Source organism: Falco biarmicus, chromosome 1 (assembly GCF_023638135.1).
Source record: "Falco biarmicus isolate bFalBia1 chromosome 1, bFalBia1.pri, whole genome shotgun sequence".
In the NCBI taxonomy this organism is placed as follows: Eukaryota; Metazoa; Chordata; class Aves; order Falconiformes; family Falconidae; genus Falco; species Falco biarmicus.
The window spans coordinates 112,053,934-112,071,205 of record NC_079288.1 but is presented as its reverse complement, the minus strand read 5'-3'; the positions used below and the strand labels follow the sequence as shown (position 1 = coordinate 112,071,205).

At 42.0% G+C, this 17,272-nt stretch overlaps 1 protein-coding gene across 5 annotated transcripts in view; it reads right to left on the bottom strand.

The window, feature by feature from the left end:
* Positions 1 to 1,653: 1,653 nt before the first annotated feature.
* Positions 1,654 to 17,272, bottom strand: part of NR3C2 (nuclear receptor subfamily 3 group C member 2) — a 214,325-nt gene continuing 198,706 nt past the window's right edge. For 4 of the 5 annotated variants that reach the window (XM_056361265.1, XM_056361266.1, XM_056361261.1 and 1 more), the window contains 2 exons: positions 15,666 to 15,823; positions 1,654 to 5,367 (listed from right to left, as the gene is read on the bottom strand). In XM_056361265.1, coding sequence (XP_056217240.1) covers positions 5,212 to 5,367; positions 15,666 to 15,823 — 314 coding nt within the window. In that variant the 3' untranslated portion in view covers positions 1,654 to 5,211. The remainder of the gene's footprint in view (positions 5,368 to 15,665; positions 15,824 to 17,272) is intronic. The other variant, XM_056361273.1, reaches the window with a different exon arrangement.

Sequence of the window (17,272 nt, the reverse complement as noted above, 5' to 3'; positions counted from 1 at the left end):
GTAGGACTTTACAGTCTGTGTTAGTCACTGGGTAGTGCGCAGCTCTGTGCCTTGGCTGGGCAGCGTTTTCACTCCGCTGGGGGTTTTCAGGCTGCTGAATGTTGTTAATCATTGTCCCAGCTGATCCTCATGACAGATGTCCTTCTGATGCCCAGTCTTTCATCGGGAGTGAAAGAAAAATCTCATTGCCTGATTTATGTGCCCTCTAATGAAAATAAGTTCCTGCCGCGTTGCTTACAGCTTTTGCTAGCTGAGCCTCTGGAATTGCATCACAGAAAAGACTCGGGGAGAAACTTGCTTTTCTCAGTGCTCTCTTCTTTGGTTTCTTTGTCTTAACACATTTCACAATTCTTACCTGGTTTGCTATTATGTAGGCTGTAAATGCACCGGTGCTAAACATGGTTTAATGGAAAGTCTTCACTTGGAGTTTCACCTTTTATGCTGAATGTGCCTTGGACATAGTTTTCTACATCAGAGTTCCACAGCGTGCCCTCATCTGTGCTTGCAGTAGCTACAGGTAAGCACCAAATTTCATCCTACTGACATCTACAATTGAAGTGTTGTCTTAAAAACCTTATGGTTTTTAAATATTTTTTAACATTTTACCTAGCAAAATCTTTGAAAGGGCATTTTTTTCACTCCTTTCTTAGTAAACTCCCAGTCTCTGTAGATACCTGAAAGCAAGCGGTGTCCCAGCTTGAGGTCAGATTACAAGTTTTGTTATGTTTTCAAGTAACAATCGCGTTTTCTTATTTCTAGAACAGCATATGACCGATACATCTGCTTGTAAACATATGGAAAATTCTTCTTAAACATTGCTGATCCCCTACTATTCTTTCCTTCTGACAACTCAGCAAACAGAAGGCAGGTGCAAGGATTTTTGGCAAGAAAAAGTTTGTGTAACTTGTTATTAAAAACCCACAATGCAATTAAATTGTCTTACAGCACAGACCTTAGCAGTGAATTTTTGAGACCGCACGGCAGAACAAACCAGGACAGCAAGAGTTTTATTTCCCCTTCTAACTCTCTTACTATAATTATAATTGGAAAAGACCTGACCCTGAGAAGGCAGTTTGATTTAGTCACTGGGGAAACTGTGTGTATATATAAAATAGTGAATCCCTGTTTCCATGAGAGAAATTCTAACTCTGGTCAATGGGTGCAGCAGCTCTAGGTTAAGGAGGAACTGGCAGCCAGCCGGCTCTGGCTGCTGGGTTTGTTTCTTTGAGCGGGATGGAGCTTGTGCGTGTAACGGTGTCAGCGCGTCATTTGGCAAGTGCCGTTATCCAGGTTAAGTGAACCAAATTCCTTAGGGTTGGGCATTCCTTATTCTCCAGCGTAAGTAGCTGCTCGCTGGCTGAAGGCATCATATGTGCTGCGTCATCCAGATTCATAGAGCTCGATGAAACCAAATTTCTAGATGTATGATGAAAGATGTTATATTACGTTGTTAGTTACTTTGTTACTGAATACCATTTCTAGATGAGCAGAAACTTGCCTTGAAGTGTATCACTACACCAGTACCTATCTGAGATTAAAATGCAAGAAATACTTGCAATCAAACCAGTTTAATTCATGTATATTTGTACAATTTGTATAAAAAAAAGGAAAAAAAAAAGGAAAAAGAAAAATAGGTACTTGCAGACATTAACATAAAGACCAAACAATATTTTCTATTTATTTAAAAAGCTTTAAACATACAGAAGCAAACCCCTAATTATAAATGCATAATTATGCATAGATTTTACTGTTTACACCATACTGCTGGCTGCTTTTATTTTTCATCCAGGAATCTATTTAAACTCCAAGAATTCTTAAACATTCCTCTGAGCTTCCTGGCCTCAGAACTGCTGTCTATCTTATCAAGTCATTGACCTCCAGCTGAAAACATTGCTCTAAAAAAAGAAAAAGTCAAATCTTTAATAAACAATTAAAAGTGCATTAACTGTAGAATTGTTTAATTTCATAAATGTTTAAACAAGTCAGTGAAAAACACCACCCTGTGAATTAGCTTTTTGCATTATTGATTGTAAAGTATCTTTTTAATAAGATTTTGATATTGCAAACTTTAGTCTTTCCTATTTTGTGCAACTGTTCAGTCACACGATGCGTAGTATTCCTGAAATACCCACTGCAGTACATTAACACTATTTTACATTTTTAACTGTGTATACAATGCTCTTGCTGTATATCCCTGTTCCTTCTTACAACAAAATAATTTAGCTCAATGAACAGAAGCCCACTTCTAAAAGGTGTTTTATAGTTTGTCTTGTATTTTGCAGGAGACAAATGCCTATTTCATTCTAAACAAATTCAAAAGAATGTAATGTCCCGGTAGCTAAAAACTAGGGTTGGTTTTTATTTTTGGTTGTTGGGTTGTGGGTTTTTTTTGTTTTGTTTTTTTTCTTTCCGTACACAGGTTTAGATAAAAAAAGTGATGGCTATTCTGCTTAAGTGTCCTTGATAAGAGAATACTGCCTCTTACAACATCTATATCCAATTCTATTACTTCAATGATCTCTAGCAAAAAATAATAATCAATGAATGGTTTCATAAACAACAGGTGATTAAAGTAAAGGATTTATTATAATCTGCTTACAGTTGTTTGCAAAGACAGACATACGTTTTTGCATAAAGATATAAATTGCTTTTTAAAACTAATTTAGTGTGTTTAATTATATGAAGTTTCTGTGAATTATGAATTGTACCAAACCAAGATTAAAAGTAATAAGGTACAAAAATAGGAGCAAACAGACAACAATTTGGACTGGGACAGGCATTTAACAGTGAAGTGTAGAATATGGCTTTGCTATTTTAATCAAGCAAAGTTACTCTGAGACAGAAAAGGAGGCAGTAACTTTGTTAATATAAAAAGCCGCTGCAGACTGTATTCACCCAGAACCTGGCTTTGAAATATTCTATTTTAGACTTTTTTTTTTTTTAAAAAAAAAAGAGTAAATGAAAAGATGGATGTATGACTGTGTCTTTACTGTAAACAACCAGTCTGCATGCTGTGTATCTCGCGTTGGAAGTTTGGCTTTCATATTGCTGTGCAGGTCAGTATTTAAAGATCTGCCTATGAATTAGACTTCCAAAATGCAAATAATATATGTATGTATATATTTATATATAGAAAAACCTCTCTGAATACAGTCTTTACAGATTACCCATTGCATAAGGCAGGTGTCATTTAAAAAGACAAGTAGCACTGACTGTCTTTGGTGCACCAAAGTGCACCTCAAAATTTGGACTCGGAAAGGGTGTAGAATTCTCAATTCGACCACCATTTAAAAGAAATGCTACATTCTGACCGGCCAAGGGACAAACTAGAGCTCAAAAATACCAGTGGCACCCAGAGAGAACACTATAGATTAGGACTCTGAAAAACTATTCTATTTAAACATGAACATATGGTAGCAACAGTTGAGCCTTAGAAAAGTTCACCTGTCCTCTATTCTACCCCAAAATTTTGCATTTGCTTTATGAATTGTGAAATAGTGAAAGTCACCTCAAAAAATTTTTTCGTTGCAGTCTTACTCTAGAGAAATCGTTTTTGAGACAAAATCAGACCGAGTTGAACTTGTAGTGTGAGCATTTGTCTTCTCAGATCTATTTTGATTATTACAAAAATGCTTACAAAGTTACATACGGTTTTGGTTTATCACTAAAAATTCTACTCGGCTAATCTGCCCTTATCAGTACCTGACCATCCCTCTCACCAGTACGAATCTGTTCAATGTACTTACTATAATGATCTGCATGTTCCCTTCATCATAATCAGAAATCGCTCTCCCCCATCTGAAATAATAATCTGACCTTTTAAGTTGTTTTATGTGTCCAGTAGTCAAAGGAAAAACAAACAATCTGGGAACCCTTAATTAAAAAAAAAATAAAATCATTCAACATCTTACTCACCCCTGTTCCCCTGAGAGAGAAAAGGAATAGAGGGCAAGAACTCACTATATCATTAAGCTGGCAAAAGCTCTGGAGAGACCGTAATTTGTCTTGTTAAATGAAACCTATGTAAAGTGGCAAACACAACAGAGTGTAGTTTCCTACAGAAATATGAAGCAGGATTTCTAAGATGTGCTCAAGTCACATACACTTGCAAGCGAGACAAAAGGGAGAAAAATAGAGAGGAAAATAGAAAGGCTTAAATACAACTGAAAAGGTTAAGTGTGGTTATTTACAACAGATACTGTAGGATGGTAAATTAGATATGATGCTAAAAAAGGCACAGCTTTCCCTTTCTTAAATACACTGTAAACGGTTCATTATGCATGCAGAACATTTCACTTTACAAAAAAATTACCTTGTTTGTTTAGACAAAGATAGTACTTAAATAGTCTCCAGCAAAATAGAGTTCTTTCAAAAATACTTTCCCATTCATCCTATTAACCATTAAAGATTTTTTTTGTCTCATTTACAAAAGTTCCTTACACCTTATTTCAGGTCCTTCACAATTTATACATACAGCAATGTACAGTACAGCAAAAGACTGCAAAAAATTATTTGTAAAGCCAGCACAATAGATACTATAAATTGATACCAGGGCATTTGTTTTCACATCTTATCCTTCTTAATTAAATAGTAAATGGACACTTAACACAGTGTATAGCATCTGTGATGGGATAACATGGGATAACAAATGCCACAGGTGGGGATAACAGAGTATTCCACACCAAATGTTCTGTTATTACTTTACACGTTAGGGTTTGTGTGTGTGTGTGTGTGTATATGTGTGTATATATAGGTTTTGTTTGTTTTTTTACAAGAAAAGAATATTAATGCCCCATATTGACTTTACGTTTTATGTGCAAACCAAGGGTAAGCTTTAAAAAGTTCTCATTAGTTCTCGAACCCTTTTAAAACAAGCAAACAATACCAGAAACTACATGGCATATTTAAAACTCCATCTGTTAAAATATCAAAATCAAAGAGTTATTGACTAGATATGGCTTTTCATCCAGAGGAACAGGAACACTTTCTAAGTGTTTAGGGTTATGGGGTAATTTCCAAACATCTAGGTCTTGCCAAATCCAAGTCAACCGCTTTTCATTCCCCAAACCCTTCGTATGATTTTTAGACTATTCAGAGATTGCTGAACAAGTGTAAATAGCATGTTTAAAATATGGTTTCTTGGGTCCTTCATGGGTGTGGAATAACACAGGGAAACTTAAGGCAAAGTTCTTCCATTTAAGACATTTTCTATCACTTCCTGTGAAAGTACAGGGGCTTGGCATTCCCAGATTCCACCTTTGGTAGCTGGTCACTGATGATTTCCACCAGCATGGCTGGAAACTCTACTTTCAGTGCCTGAGACTCTCGGAAGGTGTAGAAGCAGAATTCCAATAAGTCACTAACAAGCTGAAATACAGAAAGAAGCACTTTTTAGGAAAAACACAAAAGAATTTTGCATGCAAATGACAGCTTATTGATAACGGATTATTACCAAGAAATTGCACCTTACTTTGACTCGGGAGCCCATTTGCAGGGGTGAGAAAGCAAACAAAAGAACTCAAATCCCAAAGTGCTACTTAGCTCGTTAAAAGCCAGTTAACTAGAAAACAAGAAGATACCACAGATTTGATTTTTCAGCGCAACTGCACTTTTCATTTCACTAACAGGCAACTGGGCCACCATGAAAACTCATAGATACTCCACGTCTATGCAAATAAAGCCGCCTGCGCAGAGGGAAAAGATCAGCCATAAACTATCGTATCTCTACATTTCAGCTGGATGCGTGTTCATTAAATCAGATTATTTGGTTAACTTCCAGTCCACCCTCCAGGGGCCGCAACCTACAACTGCCAGAGCAGCTCATGTTTTTAGCTCAACAACATGAATGCTGTGTCACACTGCAGCGTTTCAGGTTTTATAGCATCGCAGTCCATATGGAATTGTTCGTCTGGTAACGCATTTCTATATAAATTAATTTTTTAACACATACTTTTTTTCTGCTTACTACTCATTGAACTATAGAGACAACATTTAGGGTATTATTTCTTTTTGAAAAAAACCCCGACAAACACAAAACCAACAAAACCCCAACACTTAAGTGCTCTGTTTTTGTAGTGGTGGCTAACAGCACGCTTTTGCTTTCTCTCACTGGATTAAGCGTAACGCTGAGAATTTTAAAGATGACATTTTCTAATTAGCTCTTAAATGACACAAAAGGAAGCCCTGCTCTGTAACACTGCAAGTACCAAGTTACCTGTTAGCGTGGGACCACCTCCACTAGCAGAACAAAGCTGCCCCTTACACTGCGCCGTGGCGCTCCTTTGGCTTCCTCTGGCTGCCAGAGGTTTTCACAGGTGAAACCATTAGCACCGTTCTCCCAAACGGCCCCTGACAGCCGTTGTGTCATCCTAGCAACGGTGGTCGCCGGCTGGAACGGGGACGCGAGCTGAAGTACTAAACGGCGTACAGGTACCACGAGCTTTTTGGTGTGTGGAAAAAACCCCCATGTGTCTTCAAAGCACCAATAAATGTAGTCTGACGCCTTCTACCTTGTCTCAAGTTGTGGTGTTCTCATTTGTCAGTTACAGAGCTTCATCCTGGTCTGCATGTTATAGGACTACAAGAATTCACATGAATTTTGGCTATTGAGCATTTTAATTTGTTTTGCCTCGTGTTCTGTGCTGTTTTCTCCACACAGAGTTGCAAACTGCAGCTTATCTTTGCTATAAAACAACACGCCATTAGAGCAAGAGAACTGTGGAAACAAAACAACCTCTTCCAGCATCACTGTTTGTTCAATTAATTCTATTTTAACAATAAAAAACACGGCAAAGCAATCTTTGGGTCTCAACCTACACGCATGCAGGCTTTTGCTGGGTTAGTTTTACACAGTACTTTGGTACCATCGAGCCATATTGTTCATGGCTTTTAGTCACAAGTGAATATTATTTCAAAACAAGGTTTTTTGGTTGCTGTGATCTAAATGCATCCCCCCTAACGCCTTTCTGTATGTTGGACCCTTTGCAATCTTTAAGGAAAAACACTAGTCAGTCAAGAGGCAAGTCAGCTTCTGAGGCACCCACGAGTGAAAGTGCATCTAGGTTTCAGTTAGTATATGAATCTCCATTGCAGTTTGCCAAATTACTGTATTGTACAACTGAAGAAAAACTAGAGCCTCTGCCATTTAAAAATTCAAGTTATGCACAGCTTAATTTTGGTGCCTTACGTCCTTGCAAAGGGCTTAAGCCATTTCTGCCTCTGTAGTTTATCAAACACAAGTTAGTCGTTTCAATTTGTGGTGTGTAGAGTTGCACTCTGCAGTAAAGCCCCTGTTTAGAGCAAATAAAAGTGGATTTCTGGAAGGCAGAAAAGGAAATAAACAAAAAAATACAGGCACCAACAGACTACTGTCCTGTTGCGCTATGCCTTATTACTTATTTCCAGGACTTTCACAGCTGTTCTTGCAAACGTACAGCAAGTTATGAAGAACACAGAGAAGTGCTGAGATCACCTGAACGCATGACTTTCTGCTATTGAGCACTACGCGGGTCTGCTGCTGCTTAGTTCATTCCCGATGATCTGGCATGTCATGAAGCAATGCTAATTAAACAAACGGATGCATGCTAAATAAGTAGCATAGACATAATTTGGTTTTCAAGGGAAAAAACCGCTGCTGTTCAAAGGCTTACTCTACCCATTAGGAGGTTGTTTCTGCATATACCGTGTGCCAAAAACATTCCAGATGTAACACAAAACCAAACTGAGTGAAGGAAACCGTCTCTTGGTATAATGACCGCTACCTCCTCCCCGCCTGCGTCACCAAACGCCAGCACCTAAGCAAACCGAGCCCTGCACCCTGACACAACCTTGGTAACGACATGACGAATGTGCTGCTTTTCATAGGCTCCAACGTGAGTAGTTTCACATCACTGAGTGTAACTGAGGCAGCTGGGATCACCTCTGCTGCTGCCAGCCATCCACGCTGTGCCGATGGCTCACCGCCTGTGCGGTCCCAGCCAATCCCTGCCTCACCACACTCATGCAAAGCCTCTGAATGCAGTGAGATGGGCATCACAGAAAAGCCTATGTGGAAACTATTAGTTCTGCTTTTTTAGCAAGCTTTTAGTAGTGTCAGGTACTTATGTATGTCTGCTAAATAGGCGTACAAAAGGGGAAATGAAAAATGGTAACATTCATGGAGAAAGCATCGTCGATTCTATATAATAAATGACTTGACTGAGCGCTCCAGCGGGTGATCATGGATACTACCCTAACATGGCACACTATGAGTCTCACCACAGAGGACAACGGTTAAGTTTACACAGCAAGTTAAAATACCTAGAACCCACTATCAGGTGATACCTGGGTTCGCAGACTTAAGAATAATATATATTCCATACCTATTCAGTCTTTTGTTCCTCTCTTTTTTCAGCTATCAACTTTAACATACTTGACAATAATCAACTGCTTTAAGAAAAAGGGAGCATTAGGAAGCATGTCACAAGGCACGTGGGACTGCGGTCAGGATCTTTTTAATGGTGACCTTATATGCTGCCTGGCTTTTGGGGTTGGGGAAGTATTTCTAGCACAAATTTCAAACAGAGAGGAATGAATGTGGGAGAATCGAAGGCCAACTCAGAGGTACTAAAATGTAAACAATATGATAAGGTCAGCTAGAGAAGGCTGCAAGACCACGAACAGTGCTCTCATCTGCAGGCGCGTTCCCATACATTTTGAAAGGTACCATTGCCCCTGGCCACCCAGCAGCCTCGGCATGAAGGTGCACTGAAGGGATGAAGAATTCACATTCCACACGCAATGTTCATTTTGAAATCTGAGTACCTGCCTCTGCATCCCAAGCACCACTCGTCTGATAGAGCTTTGATTTATAACAGGTAAGTACTGAAGCCAGTCTTTTGCTTTAAAAGAGAAGATCCCTTCTTCAGTAAGGAAACGAAAAAGGTTGCTTTCTTTCGTAACACACAAGGGCTGCCATTGCAGCCACAGTGACCGGTACACCGGAGGTTACACGTGAGGTAATGCAAACTAGCCAGCACCTCCAAACTGGGCTTATGAATGCTCTAGATCAAACAGGCTTCTGATTGTTCTTCAAAGGCTTGTAAAATCCCTGTGCCCTAAGAACTCTCGACTACATTTTACCTGACTGCTTTTACCCTCTGCTTCTGGTGGAAGTGGAAATGCTGACACCTCCTCCAGTACAGCAGCGTGAAAGGCAACTCTAATTAAGCAGCGTTAATGAAAGCACCACTGTTTCCACAAGCGGTGCAACAGTGACTAGAAACGTATTTACTTTTACAGTCTCCGATTATTTCAGCTACTGAAGCTGGCTTCCGAAGAGTTACAGCTTAGCACCGCACCGACAGTAAAGGCCACAACTCAGCCCATTCCCATTTCCTCGGGACGCAACGAGGATATTGTTCTTACCCTTTTAGTAGGTGGTCGGTTCAAGTCTTTTTGGAGCTGGCAGTAAACCCCGGCTCGGTACCTTCGGCAGCGCTGCAGGCCTCCCTCTGCACGCAGGGCGATCGGGGCAGTGCCGGGGGCCGGAGCTCAGCTACCGCCCGCTCCCAGCCGGCAGCGCCGGGCTCGGCCCACCTGGCTGCCGGGGATCTCCCAGGATGGCGACTGCAGGTCAGGACTGCCACGTCCGTGTCACCCAGCCTGCTGTACGACATGACAGCTCTTCTGCCGGCAAGCGGATCAGCTGTTAGCTGTAACGCTTCACCACTTCAGTCATTAATTATGAAGCTTTCTCTCATCGCTATCCTGCAGAGTCTGCTGCCTTTAAACATTTTCAAGGCTACACCGGTCTTTGTAATGCCGGGATTTTTACTTAATCAATCTTTGCATTTGTATGCTGCATTAAGCACCTCTGAGAAATAGGAGTATTAATTAAACATCATTTTCTGTTATTAGGGTGGGGGTTTCCATAAAATGGACTTTTTCACCCATATTGTTCTTCATAATTAAAAAAATGAAGCCTTTAATGAAGTCCCTGAAGTTAATACAGTAACAGTGACCTTCGAGCACTTGCAGAATTTTTAAAGCAAAAAGAATTTATTTTAGTTTGGCAATCTCATCGTGCCCTCGTATTTCCAGAAACCGTAAGAGCTGTCTGATTTGCAAGGGTGCACATCTCTGTGCTCAGTTAGTTTTCTGACTCCAGAAAGCCCACAGTCACTTCTCTATCAAGAGCATCTTTGTGATTAAGCCTACTGATACAGCAATTAAGACAGCAGGAGGGTAACAACACAATGCTGAGTAATTTCTTCCTATTATTAGCTACAGCTATTACTGTCAGAAACCTCAGTGTTCTCATACAAAAATGACACTCCAAAAACTTTTCTCTGTCCCTTTCAGGAATGGGCGTCTGCCTGTTCCCTACACAACACAGCGCAGGTGTCTGCTGGGAGGAGGCAACCTTGCAGCTCTACGCGATGCAACTGCGCGGCCTTGGTGACTACCTGCCCCGAGCCAGGCTCCCTGGAAAGACAAGCTGCTGCCCATCAGCTGAGCAGCGACGTTCTGCCTCTTGCTTTCAAAACCTGCACGTTTCAAACCACACAGGAGTCAGGAGCCTGCGGCTCTGCTCAGGTAAGAAGCAGCAGCTGAGGCCAGCCAGCCTCCTTGCCCGGGGCAGCAGAGTCCTGGGTGAGTCTGGGATTATTGCAGCCTCCTGCTTTTCCCCCTTCACGCAGTGCATACAAAGCTCCTGTTTCACAACTGGTAAGGTTAAGGAAAACCATTGCCAACCACGTCTTGATTATTCCCTAACCACTGTACTCCCCCTTTTGCTCCCGGTTCTACGAAAATTCCATGATGTAAATTATTTATTACTCTGAGGGCTCAGAATGTAGATTATTCCCCCCTAGGATGGCTCACAAGCTGATTCTCAGGGGTACAGATGTCACTTGGTGCCACAGTGTTTAATTCCTAGCTGCTTATGAAATCCTGAACTCTAACCAAAGAGTAAAACCTACCACAAACACAGGGGAAACAAGGTAAGACCAAGGGATGAAGCCTCTGATTACACCTATGCAGTGTTATTTACCTCATGCTAGCGACGAGTAAAATTCCTATGAAATACATATGGATTAGGCACTAACAGTATCTGACCACAGCGAACGTGGAACCTAGTTCTGCCCAGACAGGTGCATTTATCTGATGTCGGCACTGCACTCCTATCACCAGGTTTTCTTCATAAACATGCGCATATTGAAACCACAGCACTTGACACTTGGACATGACATGGAGGAACCTCAGTTGAACTCATTTTGCACGCCCGGAGGGTGCATGCAAATGCACAGTATCACGCATCACGAAGCATCCTCAGCCCTTGGCCAGGGTCAGTTTTGAGCCGAGACTCCCTTGCTCTTCTGTTGACTTCTAGCGGGCTTTGCCCTACTCCAACAGCTACTTATTAACGTGAAGGAGAAGAGATCCAACCACCACAGACCGAGCAAGACAACTCAGGGAGCTGCGAATCGATTTCTCACTCGACAGATGCACATTAGCTGCTGTGACACACACCCACGCACACGCTTACATCACTGCTGCTTCCGCAGGGGCCACGCCGGGAGCAGGGACTGGATCTAGCTGCTGAGTAAACAGAAAATGCCTACTCTGAGAATTCAGGCACTGGGCTCCAGACAGCTCCCGAGCTATGGGACACAACTTTGGCAGATCAGCAGCGGGAGTAAGTGCACCCAAAGGTGCTGGCAACAGCTGAGGGGCTCATCTGCAGCTTCGTATTTGCGGGATTAAGCACCTGCAGAGGCGCATCTGCATCCACCGCAGCGTGCCTTGCAAACCTGCCCCGCGAGGATCTGTGCCCTTCCTCCCACCGTCTGCTTTGTCAGTGAGTGCAATCCTGGCACTCTCAGCCTATGGAAAGATCCACCTCAGCTATAAAGTATTCCCTTCAGGAACCATAAAAAATTAATTATTCAGCAGCATGAGCCTTAAAGAATTTATTTTTGTTTGGCAGAAAATATCAACAAGCAAATGACAGTGCACTGCTCTGCCTTGCCAAGCCAAGGGGAAGGTTCACATTAGGGTTTAATGTCATGGCACCGAAACAAAAGCCCTCAACTCAAAATCTGTTTAGGATCAGCCAGATTGAAACCAAATTCAGCTTTTGTTCTGCAAACCGCCTAACCATACACCACACTCTCTGTATGAAATGAGGCTTGCCATGCAAGACACAACCCCTCCTGCCAAAGCCAACAGGAGATGCTGAGGAGGATCCAAATGAAGATTTTGATACCATGTGTGGTACATCTGTTTGCAATGTTCCTGCATGCCGTTTCTCTGATCACATAGTGCACTTCACCTACGCCCAAGCGCTGCATGTGCATCTCTCCCTGAAATGCCCACGGCCATTCACGGGCACAAGCCCGGAAACCTGTGTGTCCTGGATAGCGTAGCAAGGACAACCCACCTCTCTATGGTTCTCAACGTGTAACACCGCTTCGTGAACCGATGCGCGCAGGCCAGCCACAACAGTAGAAATACAATCCCTCCAAGGAGGGAATACATTGCTGCCCTCAGCGCTCCCAGAAGATACCCACACTGGCGTCCATCCACACAAGCAAGGCTGAGCCACAGCACAACAGCAAGTCAACAGCAACAACCTACTCCTCCCTGTCATCTTGTGCCGAGGGAGAGGACGGGTGCACAGTGCAACCAGACGGATGCTGCCAGCCAGCGCCTGCTGTAGCAGCAGCCACTACTTCCATGCAGCATCACGCAAAGAAAGCATTTCGGTGCATGGCAGCACTCATGCGAACTGCTCAGCCGCCTGCAGGCATGCTCCTAAAGCTGAGCACAGGTGTGCACATACACGTGCGTGAAACCATGTTTATCTTGTCTGCTTGGGATGGGTTTCGATCTCTTATTTTTCTGTTCTGCTTTTGGTGCTTTGAGGCTTTATGGATCGTTAAATAAAGCTGCTGATTTTTTCAAATATTTAAGTGCCTACCTGGCTGCCTTGAAAATTTCTTTTTTCCTCACCTCGGCACTTTTCTACCTGCACATATGTTCCGTGCGTGGATGAATGATTTAGTATACTGAGCACTGTAAAACCATCTTGTTTGGGGTTTTTTCTTCCTCACGTTATGTAAGCCAAGAAAACTGTAATTTGATATTCTCGTGCCCTTTATTTCGCATAGTCCTCAGAAAGACTACTTAGAAATGAGGTCGATGAAAACAAGTGTGAAGGTGCAAAGAAGCAGTATTTTTTTTATTGTTTATCGCTACACTCAGGTAAAACGAACTCCACAAATGATGAGATGCATTTGCTTTGCTCTGATGGAAAAGCTGGAGGCAGCAGAAGAGCTGAATAAGCACAAATTCTGCACCAGTCCCTCTGGGCTTGCGCTGCAAATGCCAATGCTGTGGCTACAGCAGCATGTAAACACGGGGCCTCAGCTCCAGCTAGACTGCTCAGCACCAAATGTATTCTGATCCTCTAAAATTGTAATGGAGTTAAATTCAAAATACATAGGTGACAGCTGAAAAAGTGCTCCTCCTATACTAAGGAATCAAGCAGAAAATTTGCATTTACATTGACAGAACGGAGAAATTCTGCACCAACAGGCAGTGGGGGAGAGAAGAGCAATTCTCACTTCTCATTAATAACATCACCACTCTAAATTTATTACAATGGATTTTGAAAACAAAAAAGCAAAAAATCAGTTTTAAAGAAAAAAAAAAATAAACAAGTGCCTTTGTTGAACAAGTTTCCAATACCATCTCTGAAAGGAAGCACTGTTGTGCAGACAACTGGCCTTTTTAACGGAGAATGCTGACAATGGGACTTTCTTTAAAAAGTCCTTTGTAAGAAAGTGCTCTATTAAAGCAAAAGTCATGTAAAAATAGCTTAATTAAAAATTAAATAAAATGCGAGAGCAGTCTGCTTCCTCTGGTTAGTTCAGCTCCCAATGGTTAACGCTGTGTTTCGGAAAATGTCTGTAGGACATGGTAGCATTCTCAGTAAGTGCGAGTCTGTCATCCAGTTACCTTAACCACACAAACACAGCCATTTAAATAACAAATCATAGGCACTGCCTATTCTGAAGAGGATTAGAGAACTCCATAAACGCAGGGGGTTTGTTATGCTGCCCCGAGGTTCAGATGTGAATAACTCGCAAATGATTTTACGACCCGCCCCCTTTCTTTCCACTAAAACACTACAACTTCCTTTGCTGGCACCGAGCAAGTGAAACCCGATCGCTGAAGAATGAGCTATTACTGCAGTACTAATAATACTCTCCCTGCCTCCCACTAAGACTTGCAATGTTTTAATGAACAACAGAACAATATTTGAAAAATAGTTCCGTATGTACGTTCTGTAAACAGACCTCAGGCTCTTCTACAGATTTGACCTGAAGTGCACTGTACTGTACTGTCTCTACAGAACGGAAATTTAAGTTGAGCACAAAGAAGTACATTTATATGCAGGCTCCGAAAGCAAGCGCTGGAGGTTCTTCATGCAGTGAAGTTACTCCCCTGCCCACCCAGGATGGAGTATGACAGTTTTCTCCTTTGCTGCAGTTTTAGTGGGAGGTGATCAGCGTGTGCTGCTGGGCTTCAGCCTCTGCTCACGGGACCCCTCCTCTCCTGGGCCCAAATGTGACTAATGGGTGCTCTTGTCGGTCCCAAGCATCGCCCATCGCTTGCTGCACCGTGATGCAGCTTCAGAGAGGACAAGGGGCTGGTGCCCGGGGCACGGGGGAAAACCCCTCAGCTCGAGGAGATCGTTACAGCTCAGTCACTGGCTTCCTCTGTGAGGACTCCGGGCTCCGTTATGGAGAGTGTGGAGATCCACCCCCACTGCTGCTCAAAGCAGCTGGACAGGTCAGTCTCTGCACTTAACCATGTTACTGGCTAAAACCAGGTTGCTCCCATCTCAGCATCTCAACATTACGGATACCCCCTCTGAAAACACAAGCTCGTTGCGTGCACTAGGCACCTGCCACAAGCCTACAGAGTCACTCTGGGCTGAGCCACCAACAGCCTGGGTGTTTTGGGACTGAACTTTTGGTTTCCCATGTCATTCATCATGCATGTAAAACAAATACCTTGCACTGGAGTAAGACAGTGTGGTTCTAGAAAGAACCTAACAATACGGCAAATCTTGTATTTGAAAAGCTCAAGTAAACTTTCTGACACCCAAGATAGCTCCAAGGTCTTAATACATCTTTTAAAGTCATCGTTACTACAACCCCAGCTGTAAAAGATCACCAAATTAATTCAACATTTAGTAACGCAACAGGCACGCTAGATGCCCAACACACGAATCCAGCACCTCTCACTGAGAAGCGACTCACGGGATGCTCTGCATGGTGCACTTGTGCTGTGCCTCACTTCAGGTCACAGCTAACACCACTTCTGAAGAGCCTCTGACCCCACCAATAGCTCTACTGACCTGAAGTGAAACACTGGAGGAACACAGTGCCATCTAACATAGGAGAAGGTAGCAGGACCCAGCCCTTAATAACATATTTTCTTATTTTACTTGGCAGTTGTCCTTAAATTCATCTAGCAACTTCTCTCAGATGTTCCTTTAAAAAGAATTTCATTTTTTTCCTCCCTGTTAGTTAACACAATTAAAGACTAGTAGTTTACCTTAATGGAGAGATTTTTGCTTAACTTGTCTGCACTCCCTGAGGAGTTATACTTACATCATGCATGGAGTCAAGAAGTTTAGTCAGTTGGTAGAATCTCTGCCAGCTTTGCCCAGAGTTACTTGGACATTTAGTTACCATCTTCTTTAGTTCTTTAATGTAATTTGCCCTCATTTCTTCAAATGCAGCTTGGCTTTTGAGACCATCCTTGGGAACTGTCATTGAAAAGACAGTCTTACATTAATATTAACTGTATTGCTTATTTTTTTGATGTGCATACTTAAAAAGTTACACTAGTTAATGGATGAAAGAATTAAACTTCTAGCAAAGTCCATAATTTTACAGACATTGGTAAGCAATCAACAACATCATACAGATTTTCAAGTGATTCAAGCATCCTCTCCAGATCTGTGATTGCAGAAGTTGTGGCAGAGGACAAGATAACATCTCAGAAATACGACACATGCTAACCTCATGCTGAAACTGTTTTTAATACAACTTAACAAAAAAAAAAAAAAAAAAAGGCAGATGGATCAAGGGAATTTTTTTTAGAAGTTGAAAAGATGATTTATCGTTCCTGAATGATTCTCCACACTTGCCAGAGAAGGGGAAGGTACAGATTTACAGCTGTTATGTGCAGAAATGCTAGACCAAGCGACACGTTTTTATGCCATCACATAACATCTAAAATGTCTTTGAACATTAGTAAGCATCTGCGTAACACCTAGAACAAACAGAGACATTATTCTGCATGAAACAGACTATTTTCCAAACAGGCATCCTGACCCAGTGTTTGACCACGACATACAGTTGCAATTATTTCTAGTGCCCTACCAAATCTCCCATCTGCCACAGGGATCGTTTCACGAATGGGCTGAAAGCGGAGTTTTCTGATAGTTTTTACTGGGACTGGTATCAGCAAGGCTAATTACAAAAGCAAATACCCTGTTCCTTTACACACTGCAAGTGCCCTTGCACTCCAGCAGGTTCTGCCCCAAATAGGAATGGCTTATAGGGTCAGATCTCTAGGAAAACCCCAAAGAGGTTATTAACAACATTACACAAAATGTTCCGGTGTTTCAATACCTGGATCAGTTGAATACTGCTTAACCACCAAATATTTTTCTGCTCTGCATCTTTAAAATGCTATTCCTCAGAAGGAAAATAAAATACTACACTGTACAGGAGTGAGTTTATTTTCTAAGCAAGCCAGAAAGCTATGCCAGAGTAAGCTAAATGGGAAGTTACTTATTAAAAAAGGAAAGAAAAAAACCAGGCAATCTTCCAATTTAGCTCACCCTGACTTAACATCTTCACAAAAACTGTTTTGTTCATCCATTCCCTTTCTCTTTGCCTGGGAACTACCTTCTATCCCACTGAAATCACATCATAAGCATGTAACAACCACCCAAATGGCTCCAGAGTAGAAGCTTTAAGAAAAAGCACCAGTATCTTCTCTGACCAGTATCTACTACAGCAATTTAGCAACGGAAGACAAGGAGGAGCTCTACTACTACATGCACAGCAAGGACTGTTATCAAGTGCTGGAAGGGGGCACAAGGAGAAATCTTTAGAAAAAGCCTAGGAAATGGCTCACCAACCTGCCTAACACTCAGTAAATATTATACAGTTATATTAGATAAATGCAATCTTTGATTTTTGAA